This window comes from Myotis daubentonii, chromosome 3, assembly GCF_963259705.1.
Source record: "Myotis daubentonii chromosome 3, mMyoDau2.1, whole genome shotgun sequence".
NCBI lineage: Eukaryota > Metazoa > Chordata > Mammalia > Chiroptera > Vespertilionidae > Myotis > Myotis daubentonii.
The window spans coordinates 198,652,680-198,666,889 of NC_081842.1; the positions used below are offsets into that span (position 1 = coordinate 198,652,680).

At 47.5% G+C, this 14,210-nt stretch overlaps 1 protein-coding gene across 3 annotated transcripts in view; it reads left to right on the forward strand.

Annotated features, from left to right (window-relative positions):
* Window positions 1-14,210, forward strand: part of PHC2 (polyhomeotic homolog 2) — a 49,047-nt gene that overhangs the window by 25,546 nt on the left and 9,291 nt on the right. For 2 of the 3 annotated variants that reach the window (XM_059690298.1, XM_059690299.1), the window contains exon 9: window positions 13,136-13,338. In XM_059690298.1, coding sequence (XP_059546281.1) covers window positions 13,136-13,338 — 203 coding nt within the window. Of the gene's footprint in view, window positions 1-482; window positions 789-13,135; window positions 13,339-14,210 lie in introns of those variants that run through there. The other variant, XM_059690300.1, reaches the window with a different exon arrangement.

Here is a 14,210-nt window from a genome sequence, read left to right on the forward strand (position 1 = left end):
GCACTTTGTGTAAATGTCCTCAGTTAACCTCCACAGTAAGCCTAACAGTCCATTATTCCCGTTTATGGAGGTGTAGCCGGGTCGCTTCGGTCATTACTTAACCTCTCTGATCCTGTCCCCGTGGGGGCGGATAATGACTCCTGTGGGGCCGTTGCGAGCACGCAGAGTGCGCGCACGCAGAGCTTGGCACGCACCGAGCAGGCATGGCTTGCAGTTACTATTATTGCCTCCGTATTGGCCCAGGCGGGAGGCCAGGCCACCGCGCCGCTGGGGACTCGCGGCCCGGCGAGGGCAGACGTCCTCCGGCGCCGCTGGCCTCCCCGCACCGAAAGCCCAGGTCCCTAACCGCCGCGGGGCGGGCGGGGCGACCGCACAAAGGAAGCGCGCGGCCCGGCTTCCGCGCCGGGGCCCCGCCTCCCGGAGGCCCCGCCCCGCGGCGCCCAGGCCCCGCCCCGCGCCTCACTCCGCCCCCGGCGGAGGCGGCCGCGGGAGCCCAGCCGGGACGCGCCGCATTGTCTCCACGGCGGCTGCAGCCCTCGAGCGCCCGCCGCGCGCGCGCAATCCAGCCGTTGCCCGCGCCCCCGCCCCGGCCTCGCGCCCCCGCCGCCCTTTGTTGTCGCCGGCCCGGCCGGTGCGGTCGGATGCGCCGCGGCAGCCCCGGGCCCCGGCTCGGAGGCTCCCGGCGGAGAGGAGGCGGCCCGCCCGGGCCCGGGACTCCGCGCGAGGCGGCGCCCGGCCAAGGGGCTGCGTAGGCCCCGCCCGGCCAGGCCCAGCCGGGCCCTGGACAGGTCAGTGCCCGCGCGGGGGAGGGGGTCTTGCCAGGAGGGGTCCGCGGCCCGCGCTCCTCGCGCTGGAAACCGGGCACCGCCCTCCGGTGCCACTCCCGGCCCGGGCCTACTCGGCTGCCAGGCCGTGCCAGCCCGCGGCTCTCGCCCTCTCGGCGCCTGAGTGGTGTCCTGCGCCTCCTCCCCTCGTCGGGGACCCTGCCTGCCCCGCACTCCCCCGGAAGCCTCGGTGTCAGCCTGGCGAGCCCAACGCTTCCGTGTGTCCCGTCCCTACCCCGAGCCCCCGCACACCCCGCCCCGCCCTCCCCGGACGGCGAGTTGCGGGGGATGGACGTCCCTTTTAAGGAGCAAGGCTGCTGTGCTCCACCGACCGGGGACTTCTGCCTTGGAGGGCCCGAGGCTTCGCCGGGGAGTTTTGTTTTTAATCTAGTTCGGTTTTTAATGGGATGGAAAGGGACAAGCTGTTCTGTGTCTGTCCTCTCCTTTCCCATTTTTAGAAGAGCATTTTCTCTCCTCAGACCAAATGATGGTGTTCTAATATTGTTGATCCTTTACATCGGGATTTGTGAGGTTCGCTATTTAAATTGAAGTGCACAGAGGGAATGATTGGCCCAAGGTCAGGTTGCAAAGAATGGTGAAGCTACAATCTGAACTTATATCCGTCTGTGCCCCCCGCCCCCGTCCCTCCCCGCCCCGCCTTCGATACCTGGACCGATTTCACTGAGGCGACTGACATGCTTTCAGTTCTGATTAACTTTCCTTTCCTTCCTGCTCCATACTTAGAATGTTCACCTTCTTCCTGTGCTGTCTTCAGACACACATTCTTTTTCCTGCTTTGCCAGTGACAGCTTTCTCCTCCCATATCTCCCATCCTAGGTTTTTAATCCCCTCTATTAGCATATTGGGCCCAGAGGATCCTTGTAGTGAAATAAGCTACCGACCTAAATGCACCATATGCCCTCGATTTTTCTAGGACAGCCCCAATGTAAAATATTCTATCTATTGTCTGTCAGCCCGCACGTCTCGATTTTGATTTAGAAAATAGTCACTTTAGCTGTATCTACCCTGCTGTCCTGGCCTTTTCCAGCCTTTTGGCTCTGGGGCATAACGGTAATCCAATTATCATTCACCTGGGATTTTTCTTCCCCTTCTGAGTCAACCCAAATGTTGGAACTGCCAGGATTTCTAGGGGTGCCTGAGTACTACAGGCTACTGAGGAAAGGGAATGCCTTCTTACTCCTTTATTTCTGCCCCCTCCCCATCCTTTATACCAGTACCGGGAAGCTTTTATACACCTGGCAGTGTCCATTGATTAAGGCTCAGGTTTAAGTCATGAGGGATGAAGGGCTTTATGTCATTTGATTCTAGAATAGAAATAACTTACTGTATTGGTTATAGGGCAAGAGATTCTATCTTGAGTCTTAAGAAACCTGCCTGCACAGGTTTCTTAAGTAGTTTTGGTTTCATTCAGTTACATTTAACAGACCTCTGTTAGGCTTCTTCATATAAAGAAAGCACTTGCTAGGCACTGAGGAAAATGTAAAAGAGATTTCTCACACAGCCCCGACATCTGGATCTGTATTTGGAAATGCCCACACTTTTGAGTCAGCTGATAAACTTGTTTTCCCCTGTTTCTGTACCTAAGTTCCAGTCCCTGCAAGGCGGGAGCCAGAGCTTCTGGTTTGGCTCATTCACAAGGGCTGGCTTGTTTCACAGAAGGTCCAGCAGATGGGCAGTGGTGCTCTTTTGGCACCTGTCCTTTCCAGGCACTTTTCATCACATGGTCTCTGCCTCTCAGCCCACCCAAGATCTTTTCCCGTGCACACTGGGGAAACAGATACCTTTTTTCTCCAGCCTTCGTCTTGAGAAAGTAGACAGTTTCTTCGTCCACTTTTCCGTTGTTCTTGAGTTGGTTTCTCAGTTATCCAACTGCATTTTTTTTTTTAATCCTCACCTGAGGATATGTTTTCATTGATTTTGAGAGACAGAGGAGACATTTGAGAGAGGAGCATTGATCTGCTGCCTCCTGCATCCGTTCCAACTGGGGATTAAACTTGCAACTCAGGCACGTTTCCCTGAAAGGAAATTGACCCCGCCACCTTTGGGTGTAGGGACGAAGTTCTTGCCAACTGAGCCACCCGGCCAGGGGCAGCCCAGGGCGTCCGACTGCATTTTCATGAGTAATCTCTCCTGGTCTCACCCTCTTCTTTATTTTTCTTGTTTTAAGCTCTTGTTTTACTGAATGTGGCACATAGATGCTAAATGAACATTGGTAATTCATCATGTACTCACCTACCAGACCTTTCCACTTCTCTTCCAGGTCCTGGCTTAATTTCTAATTTACCGTGTTAAGTGCACTCAATGTATATTATTCCACTTTCTTTAAAGTAAGGAGAAAAGGAAACTGTCCCGGGAATGATTCTCCTGGTTGTAGATCTCTTCAGCCATCTTTTCTCGGCATCTCAGTGGTGGATAACTTTTTAGGAAGATGTTTTTAATGCTTCTCCAGACATACCTCCTCTGTCCCTGGCTTTCTAGCCGGAGCCAGTTGACCCTGAGACTTCTCTTCCTGCCACCAAAACCCCTTCCCCCATCTGTGACCCTGTGCCTGTTACTTGCTCTGGCTCAGCCCCAGAATCCACTCTTTTTCAGACCACATCCTTTTTCCTGCCTTACTCATTTCCTGTCTCAGATACTTTGGATCCCTTGGTTCTGATTTTTCCGAGGGAGAGAGAACAGACTAAGAGAAGAGGAATAAATAGATAAGTCATCTCACAAAATTGAACTGTTCTTGCCTCTGGTCTTGCATGCTCTCACACGGCCTGCCCCCCTCCCTGAGATTTCTTATTTAAGAAAAACAAAAACCAGTTACTATCTCAGAATCAAGAATTCATGAATGTTTTTTAATCTTTTCCCCTTTGTGAATGTATGCCTTCCTTAGACTCTTCCTCTAAGTCTTTGCCCTTCTTTGGTCTGTGGACCTCATGCTAGTCATTCGGTAACCATTTGCTGAATAAAGTTCACCCACTTCCTATGAAAGTCCTTCACTTACAGATAGCATGGAGCAGCAAGCCAAAATAAAGTAAAAACCAAAAACGGGAAAAGGATGGTGGTTCCAGTGCTGGTAATACTGTTCCGTGTTAATATGCTACTTACCAAGAGGTATTTTCCCCCTCTTCTTGAGTTAGTCCAAGTTTATATTAAAGTTCTCCCAGCTGTTCAATGCCACTTAATCTCTAGACAGATTTGGTCCCACCCACTAAAAGATTCTCTTCCAAAAATATACATCTACTGAGATGAGAGTAGGGACGTGAGTCTTCATAAATGATAGTTTCTCTTTTATTCCTTTTATGCCATTTTGCAACTGGAAGATGAAGATGATTTTCTGTGGTCAGGAGGGAGCTCACTAAAGTGGTTGTAGAGAGATGCTTTTGTGTTTTCCGCCCCCCTGGAAGTGCAGGGTGAGGACTGGCTGCTTATGCAATCCACTCTGGTGAGTCCTTTGTGCCAGTAACAGAAATGACTCCACAGTGATTTAGCAACTTGTTTGATGGTGATATCAAAGCTGGACTGCCCCTCAAGGCAGAGGTCTGAACATATGTAGATTTATGTTTTAAATATTTTTTATGGCATGGTTTAAACTACAATGTGAGTCCCCAGTTTAAAAGACTGAATATGTTTTCTGTTTAAAGAGTGCTTTTTTAAAACAACTATTTATTCACAACTTAAATAGGTGCAGGTTTCATTTTAAGCATTGACTTACTTTTAAATTTCAGTTTGAATTACTAGCTACATTAGATCACTGACTTGATATGTAAAACTATTCAGACACAGATCATCTTTAATTCAATTTCCTGACATTTTGCAAATAGATAGGAAAATAATCAACCATTTGTTTATCCAAGACAGAAGTCTTACAGATTCTGGACACTTTCCCATCAATAATATAGTTTTATAGTTAATCAATAATTATGCAATTTAAAATGGTTAGGTTTTGAAGATTAAAAGTAGAGTAAGAAACATAGCATTACTTTAAATAATAAATTGTTGCTCTGTGATTCAGTGTAAGACCATCTTAGCCAGCATGGTAAACTTAGTATTTTTTTCTTCCCCTTCCAGATTATTTATAGCTAGTGGAAAAGGATGTGCTTTCCTACTCTTTGAGTCTCCAGATGATTTTTTTTTAGTTTAGGTAAGTCCAAAAGAAGAGGACATTCTTTCTACATCTGCTTAAGAAATGATTGCTATTAAACAGGCATCGCCAGTGCTCTAAGAGGAATCCACATGTTGAAAAGAGTCCCCGTTGCTGTTAGGATTTTCTTGAAAGCAAGTATCTGTTTCTTGAATGACTTTCTTCACAGTAAAAGTTATTATACCTCCTCTTAAGAAAAGATGTGTTTTAGATGTCAGCTCTTCTCTGTAGTTAGGAGGACCAGAGCCGATGCTGAGTATTGAGACTGTTGGCAAGAAAGTGAGAGTTCGTGACTGCTTTGAGTTATTTTTAAAGTTTTAGTTGCATGGCTATTATGTCTCAAGTACTATATAATTATCCCTAGTTAGTGATATCTTTAGCATATTTGAAACCATCATACATGGTCTAAGTCCACACCAGCTATATTAAGACATTTTTAAACAATTAAAGCAAATGACACTTTAAATTAATAGCATGAATGTGAATCAGATACTTTTAAAATGAATTAAGTCCACATTTCCAGGACTCCAGTAATCAGTATTAATCTGTTCTGTCAGTTGATTTGTAGCAAAGTAGGGTGAGGGAAAGCTTAGACAGTGGTTACAGGAAGGAAGCGCGGGGGATGTTTTCCAAGAACTGAAATTATCAGGAGGATTGATTTGCAAGGTATTATCCAGCCCATTATATAGATAAGACAACTGAGGCTTAGTATTCTCCCTCTCTCCTCCCCCGCCCCCAATCCTTCAGCCATTTATCTAAATGATCCTACAGCTGGTAACCAAATAAATAAATAAGGCATCATTGCCTTTTCTTGTTGTCACCCTGAAAATAATTAGGGAATTTACTAAACATTCCTAGATATATATTTTTCTGGAGGGTAAACGGTTATTAATTCATCTCCCATGATTTTACCTTTAGCTATAAGAGGCTGGTTTCCTAATCTCTCAGATCTCAGTGATGTAACCCTTCTATGGCCAAGTCAGGTCAATTCCACTGTGTTGTACCTGCATTATCTTAATCCTCATGGAAGCCGCATGAGACAGAGCTTATACCCCATTTTGTAGATAAGGAAACAGGCCTTGAGTAACTTGTCCAGGATTACAAACTATGATTTAAGCCCAGAGTCTTTGTGATCCCCAAGTCTTAACTTCCATGTAGCCCAGCTTCTAAATGTAATCAGAGCCAGGGTTTTTCTTATACTCAAATATTTGCTGTAACCTTGCAAGACAGGCAGTGATCCTCATTTTTATAGATGGGAAAACAGGCTCAGAGCAGGTACCAATTCTTGAAGCTGCACAGGTGATCCATGATGGACCCAGACTGTGAACCCAAGTCTGACCAGATCCAGTGTTCTTTCCCCTGTGCCCTCTCCTTTCATCTCCTGCTGTGGTGATGCCTCTCCTGTTGGTTGCATTCTCCTTTGAAACCATAGTGTCTGCTAGAGCACTGTGACAGGAGACTATGTAGGGCCTGCACCTCGGCATGGGGTACACAGGACGTCCCCATTTAAGCAGGACTCTGAAAACCCCGCCTGCCTGACGCCTCGAAGTCAGAGGTAGCTGTTATTCCTGTCCTGTTGGACGTCCCCCTGTGGTCCTGCAGATAGATGCTGCTGCTGAGTGTGCTCTGGCTGTAGAGTTGCAGCACCCGCCTGACTGGGAAGCAGTTCTTGCAGCTGTTTGGAAATCCCCCACGGCTCTGGCTCTGTTGTCCTGAACCGCATGGGGGACGGTGGCTGTTCGCCCCATTGATTCCTTCATAGCTGGGGGTGGCAGCTTGGAAAACATTCAGCTGTTTACAATTCAGCTTATGTACACTTTAGCTGGGGATTGTGGGTGAGTGAGAAGGGCTGCTCTCTTTGCCTGTGTCCTAAGAGACAGCATGAAAGTCAGCTGTATGGTAATGGCTGCCAGTGAGGAGGAGGAGCCCTCCCTAACAGATGCCTCAGCCAGAGTCACTCAGCCCAGATGCTTAAGATCCGAGAAGCATGTCTGCTCTCCAATCCTCTTCAGCCAGACTCACAGATCATTGTGCCGTGACACCGAGGGCAGGTCTGGGGCCACCTGGCTCGGCCTCCCGCTCATTCTGCCGGCCAGCTCACCCCTTTGCTCAGTAAAGTTCCCCAAAGGGATCCGCCTGCCACCGCCGTCACTTCCCTCTGTTACTTCCCTCGGGGAGAGGTGCTTCAGATCGGCCGCTCTTGTTTGCAGAGCCAGGAAGGTGCCCTGAGGAGCAGAATGTGGGTGGCATGTGTGTGAGAGCCTGCTGTGTATCCTCAGGGCAGGGACATCTTGGATGTCTGACAGCTTGGTCCTTAGCAGGATTGAAAAACTAACAAACATTTGGCCTTGGTTCTTTCTGCCTTCTGGTACCTAGGGTCCTACAATTTCCCCACCACTACGAGCTCCTTCTGTGTGTTTAGAAGATACTGTCTTCCAAACAAATTGCATCTATTCCTCTTTGATTCTAAAATGCACAGTTAACTGTGCGCACTTTTCCTCCTCTGGAAAATGAAGATGTTATACGAGGCCCTTCCAACTCTAATCATCTGGGATCTCACACCCAGGATCCAAAATGATCGCTCTCCACCCCCGCGCCTCCCACTGAACCTTCTGTCCCTGCTCTGGGAAGAAAGCTATCTGCTTATCTACGTGGTTCACAGTGAGGTGTGAATGACCGCAGGTGTATATTTGCATTTTAAAGAAGGTTGTTAACCAAATCAATCTCTTTAATTGATGGGCTCTGTCAGGATCCCAGGGTAGAGCCCCACTCCTCCCTCCCTCTTCCCCTCATACTACCCCCCACTTCATTTTCCTACCCTTCCCCTGGGGGGGGGGGTTGGGGAGGGGGAAAGGAACCCCAACAGATTGGTGCTTATGAAATAGCTTACCTCCCTAACCTGCAGTGACACTAATTTTGTTAGGGGCCCAAATAAAGCTAAAATCCTAATGGGTGGCCCACAGACCTCTCCACAAAGACTGTGCCCTGCGCCCTGGGCTCCCTGCGCTGTGGCTCTGCCCTCTGCTCAGACCAGGCACTGCATCAGCGGCTCTCTGCCCCAGGGGTGTGGTTGCCCTGGGGTCCCTTTGCAGGTGCTCCACTCAGGCTCTCCCCAGAGGGCAGTCCTTCAGGAATCCTGCTGTCACCCTCCAGGCCTCGTGTCTGGCCTGCTAAGCTGGGCACAGTGAGCAGGACTCTAGAGCCAGGAAGGGGCCTGGAGAGGACCTCTGTGTGGCACAGGTGGCCTTGTTTTCCCATTTGCCCAGCAGAATTTGCTGCAGGCAAATGACCCATGTTATCACCTACTCTGCTTCCTTGAATTCTTTTAACTCCATTAGCTCTGGCTTACTCCTGCTATAGCCAAGCAAGGCTAGTTAGAAGCCTTGTTGAGTAAAATACTCTCTCCTGTTGTCTAGAGAAAGGAGGGAACGTGTTGGTCCAGCTGAGGGGGTGGAAGGAGAAGCTGTGCTTGCCCCCCATTTCCTCTGGAGTCAGGTCTTCACGGCAAATAGAATGAGCAGCCAGGCCATCTGAGATAGCCACAGTAAATATTAGTACTAAATGTATTCCAGAATAACTGATGATGATGATGTCTTATCTGTGCATGTAAACAACATCAGAACTGGTTCTGAAGCGGTCCAAGTTTTGCATAGCTGGGGCCAGCATGACCTCTCTCTGCAGAGGGCAGGAGAGCTCAGCCTCTCTGGACATCTACCAGTGGTCCTTCGGGCCTGCCCATTTCCACAGGCAACTCCTGGCCTTTGCCGCTAGAGGTCATTGTGCCTTTCCAAGTGCCTGGAGCTGGCGTAAATGTGTCCCTGCCTTAACAGGAAGAAGTGGACCAAGGAATAGCTCTTAGGCTTCTTTATAGCCAGGTACCCAGAAATGCCACTCTTACAGACAGGCACCAGCCTAGCTGCTCTCAAACCATCATAGCCTCGGAAGTAATTTTACAAATCTCAGTTGCTGGCAAGTTGCTTATTTTGAGACTAGGGAGACCTGTTGAAACCATGGTTTCATATATTCCAGTTTAACAGACATTAAGGGTCTGCCATATAGTGGACATTGCATTAGCCCCTGGAGATACAGAGGTGACTAAGATACAGCCCCTGCCTAAAGAAACGTGCTCTGCCTAGTGAAGGGGACCAACCCCGAAGCAGATCATTTCACAGACAAGGCCATTGTGGTCCTTCCCACATTATCCCGCCCCTATTAGGGCTATTTCTGCCAGAGCCTGAGTGAAACCAGAATTGAGAGCCACCCGAAAGGTTGAGACATTATGTAACGACTGCCCCAGACATACTGTTCTGTTCATTCTGGTCTGAATACTTGGCCCTTACGGTCAGCTTCAATTAAGGGCTAGATTCTACCTTCCCCCAGCACCAGCACCACAGAAGCTTGGCTTTACTCCCACAGCCTCCTAGACTCATGGTGTCCTGGCCTTCCCCTTTCAGATTTCAGGTGCCTAACTCTGAACAAAGGTATTTGAGACCCCTGGGAATCCCAGGCATCCCTTGCAGCCTAGGTCTGATCCAGAGAATTGAGAAAGGACAAATTCCAAACAGTAGAGTATTGCTTTGTCTCGGTCTTTTATCCGGCCTCCAGGCCAGCAGGGCAGGTTTCTGCAAGTTTCCCTATTAAGCTGCTTTTCCCCAAGCAGGCCGCAGAGCAGTCTGGGAGAGCGGGGAAGCAGATTAAATTAATCGCAGTGTGCTGAGCCTGGCGGGGGTGAGATTGTGTTTTGTCATTCCACAAATAGCCCAAACTCCTTTGTTACTAAAGCAGATGAGGGGTATTTGCTACGAGATGAATGTGAAGCGAAGCAGTGTCTGCAAACCTGTGCCTTCATAAAACATGCTCTTCTGTCCCTTGGATTCTGTCTCTCCTGTAACGCGCCCCAGTGATAACGGGAGTGATAGTTTCTAATGTTATGTACGGTGAAAGGGTTTCTCCGTTTGTTGGCTCTCTCGCCTCGGAGCTGGTGAAGGTATCTCTCACCACTGTATTTGGCATGAGGGAAGAATCTGACCTCAAAAGAGTTGTCCCGCCTTACAGTGTGTATTAATAGGCACAGCTCTGAGAGGCAGGAGGGAAGGGATGAGGGGAAAGGGGAGGAGTCCAGCAAAGATAGATCCCATGAAAGGAGACAAGGATCAGAGGCTGTTTGGTGGTGAGTAGCATTGAAAAGAGCAGGGGGTAGGAGTGATCCCAGAATTCAGGGAAGAATGGATTCATAAACTAAAGGAATTATAAACTAAAACACAGAAGTCACTAATTTCCCTCCATCTGTTCTCTTAATATAACAAAAATCTTATCAACCTGATCTCTTAGACCAATACATTGATATGTTTGCAGTAACTGGGTAGACTTTAAAAGATACAGGCCAAGAAGACCTAGGATGATGATGAACTTGAATCCTTTTTATATACAAGAAACAGTTGGAAGAGCAGAGGGAGTTGGGCCTGGAGGAGAGAAGTATTCTGGGGTCATGAGTGGCATTCTTCATGCCACCTGAGCATTTCCTAGTGTGCTAGCACTACACTGCTGTTGATTCATTATCTCATTTAGTCCTCACAGCGACACAGTGAGGTAAGTATTGTTATTGTCCTTACCTTACGCCAGTGAAACTGAGGCTCAAGGAACAATGAGGACTTGCCACTGACACTTCAGTGATAGAGAGACCAGCCTCTAAGACAGGTCCCAGCCTGTGTTTCTGCCCATTACACAAACAGGATTAGCCTTGTTCTGTGTGGTCTTAAGGAACACAGCCAGGATAAGTGGGCAGAAATTAACAGCAGATAGATTTGGGGCCTGTTATAAGGAAGAACTTTTCATTGAACTGCCCAAGGTGGGAACAAACTACTTCAGAGATAGTGAGCTCCTTTGTCACAAGGGATATTTAAACAGATGCCAGGAAATCTCTGGGTGGAGGTATGACAGAGCAGGTGTAAGCAGTGGTGAGAGGATGCCCAGAATTTCTCATCTTGATTCTGTAATCTATGGTTCATTAGAGTAACCAGAGAATCTTTTACGAGGCTCTAATAAGGAAGAAATAGCCATCATCTAAAAATAATATTTTAACTTACACAGTAAGCTTTCTAATTATCTATTCATCATTTCAAATAAAATATATACTCAATTCGAATTTTGAAAACATTTTTAAAGCAGAGGAAATGTAGTTATGTCAATGCAGACTTAAATATTTAAAATTTAAGTGCAGAGAAAAGTAATTTGATTATGTAACTAACTCAGTCCACCTAGTTATTCATAGTTTGTGAAAGAAAGTGTTTTGTTTTGTTTTCAGTTCCCAAATGCCTTTCACGTTAGAAAGATTTCAAAAGAGGGGAAAGTTCCTATCTTTACCAAAAGAGCCAAAGCTATAAATAATTCTCACAACCAAGAAGAATTTTTTCAAAGGCCATCAATTACACCTCTTGGATGACTCCTGCTCAGCAGTGAAGTTTATTAGAGTTGAATTAGGCAGGTCTGAGTACTGGAGCATGTGTCGTAGCCACCAACTCTTTTTCATCAAAAAAGATTTATTCTGGCTTATTTAAGCATTGGGGCTACTAGTAAGAAATGAGCCAGTTATAACGCTTTTCTAAAATGAGTTTATTTTGATTTCTCCGTGCTGCATAATTAGACCCTGTTCCATTGTAGGATTTGACATATTTTTTAAAAAATATATTTTATTGATTTTTTATAGAGAGGAAGGGAGAGGAATAGAGAGTTAGAAACATCGATGAGTGAGAAACATCAATCAGCTGCCTCCTGCACACTCCCTACTGGGTATGTGCCCGCAACCAAGGTACATGCCCTTGACCGGAATCAAACCTGGGACCCTTGAGTCCGCAGGCCGATGCTCTACCCACTGAACCAAACCAGTTAGGGCGGATTTGAGATCTTTAACATGAAATAAGAGCATCTTCATGGAAAGTTTTGTGCAGACATGGCTTAGCTAATAAATTTATTGAAATCGTTTTTAAAGTAACACACAAATACACACTGGTTTATACTTAATAGGCTGTTGCAGTAAAAAAAAAAAAAAAAAAAAAAAAAAAAAAAAAAAAAAAAAAAGCCGTTTCTTTCCTTTTCCCTCCTTTCTTAGGAAGTTCCAGGTTAAAGGCAACCTCAGGCCTCCTGGGCAGCTGGTGGTGGTAGAGAATGACTCTGAGAAGGGGGGTAGAGTTTCACAAGTGAGGTGACGAAGCCTTGCACCTCTAAACGACTCCTGAGAGGTGCTGTTGGAAGTGGAGAAGAGGCGGCCATTGCGGTGTGGTTCTGTATGGATACCCGTCACACTTTTGGAGCACTCTGTTAGGTCTTTCAGAGCAAGGCCAGGGGGTCCAGGAGAGGATAACTCAGGAAAAGTTGTCCACAGAGGGACAGAGGGAAGGAGCCTGTGGTTGGCTGGGCATCAGATCGGATACGGCGCTGACAACAGGCAAGAGGCTTGACTGAGCACAGGACGAGCAGAAGCAGCACGGAAGGCCTCCGCTCGGCCTCGCCGCCCCCTGGGGGCAGAATGGAGCGGTGTATCTTAATGCAGGGGCCCGAGTCCCAGGCTCTGGACAGTCAGATCTATGTTCCGTGTTTACTTGGGGTTCAGCTCCCCAAATTCCCTTTGCATTGATTTCTGGAATTCAGTACTCTGACATTTCACAGGACACTTTCAATCTAACCCTTTTCCAAGGAACCTCATAGAAGGTTCACTTGAACTCTTTCCCCCAAACCCTATTATACCCCTAGCCCTCTGTCTAGTTCAGCTTCTCAATCTGGTTTCTGATACCAGTTTGAATATATTTTCTCCCTTGAACTGAATGTTACTTTAATTGTCCATATCAATATTGACCAAGTTCTTAACACCTCAAAGGCAAGATTCTTGTCTGTTCACCTAGTTGAATTGTTAACACAGTTGGAAGTCTACAAAACACTGCCAGCTGATTAGTTGCATTGCTGCACAACTGACTGGAGTCACACCTGGTGGTGTGTCCCTTGACACCACATCAAATAGGTGGTTGAGGGAGGGGACTGCTTGGTTTGCATTGTCGCTTGGCTCCACCGAAGGTACCAGGCTCATGTTGAACCCCTGTGCTCCTGCTGGGCTGAACCAGGTTCTGACCTCCCCTGCTTGTGTTTCCCTACTTTCCCTGTACAGAGACAGGGCAGGGCATTGTTCATGCACTGACCGACCTCAGCAGCCCCGGCATGACCTCAGGGAACGGAAATTCTGCCTCCAGCATCGCCGGCACTGCCCCCCAGAATGGTGAGAATAAACCACCACAGGCCATTGTGAAACCCCAAATCCTGACGCATGTTATCGAAGGGTTTGTGATCCAGGAGGGGGCGGAGCCTTTCCCGGTACGGACTACTTCTTTTCCCCTCTTTTTTCTTTCTTTTCTTTTTTTTTTTAAGTATAATTTGGATGTGTATTAGAATATTTTATGTTTCCATGTAAAATTTCCAAAAATGTGAAATAGTTGTTCTTTCCCTGCTAATTTTCCCCAAAGGAATGTCAGAACTATTTTCTTTCTAGGATTGAGCAGTGTCCTGAGGTCCACAGGGGGTCAGTGATTAGGAATAATTGGCAAGATGCCTTGTTTAGAAGTTCCCAACATAGACTCTGCTGTGTCCCGCCTGGTGATATGTGACCCCCTTGGTTAAAAGGGAATTCTCCTTGGCATGTTTGGTGGACTTTGGGAGATGAAACCCCATTCAGTTTTGAATACTAAAACCTCTGCATGGCAAAACTGGCCAGTCAGAGAACAAAAGGAACCTGTACAGAAGAGAAGTCTTCAGATGCATTTGAAACGAAGAGAATAGCGTTGTGGCTGGGGACAGAGCCTCTAAAGGGGAGTGAATGAAAGTGAGGGCGCTTCAGAAAGGGCACAGTCAAGTGTCTCCAATCCTCCTATATAATAAAAGGCTAATATGCAAATTGACAGAACTGTGGAATGGTTGCTATGACGTGCACTGACCACCAGGGGGAAGATGCTCAATACAGGAGCTGCCCCCTGGTGGTCAGTGTGCTCCTACAGGTGGAGTACCCCTCAGCCAGAAGCTGGGCTCACAGCTGGTGAGTGCAGTGACGGTGGTGGGAGCCTCTCCTGCCTCTGCAACAGCACTAAGGATGTCCGACTGCCAAGAGGGCACAGGCTGGGCTGAGGGACCCCCCAAGTGCACGAATTTTGTGCACCAGGCCTCTAGTTAAAGCATAAGACCAAAGGGAAATA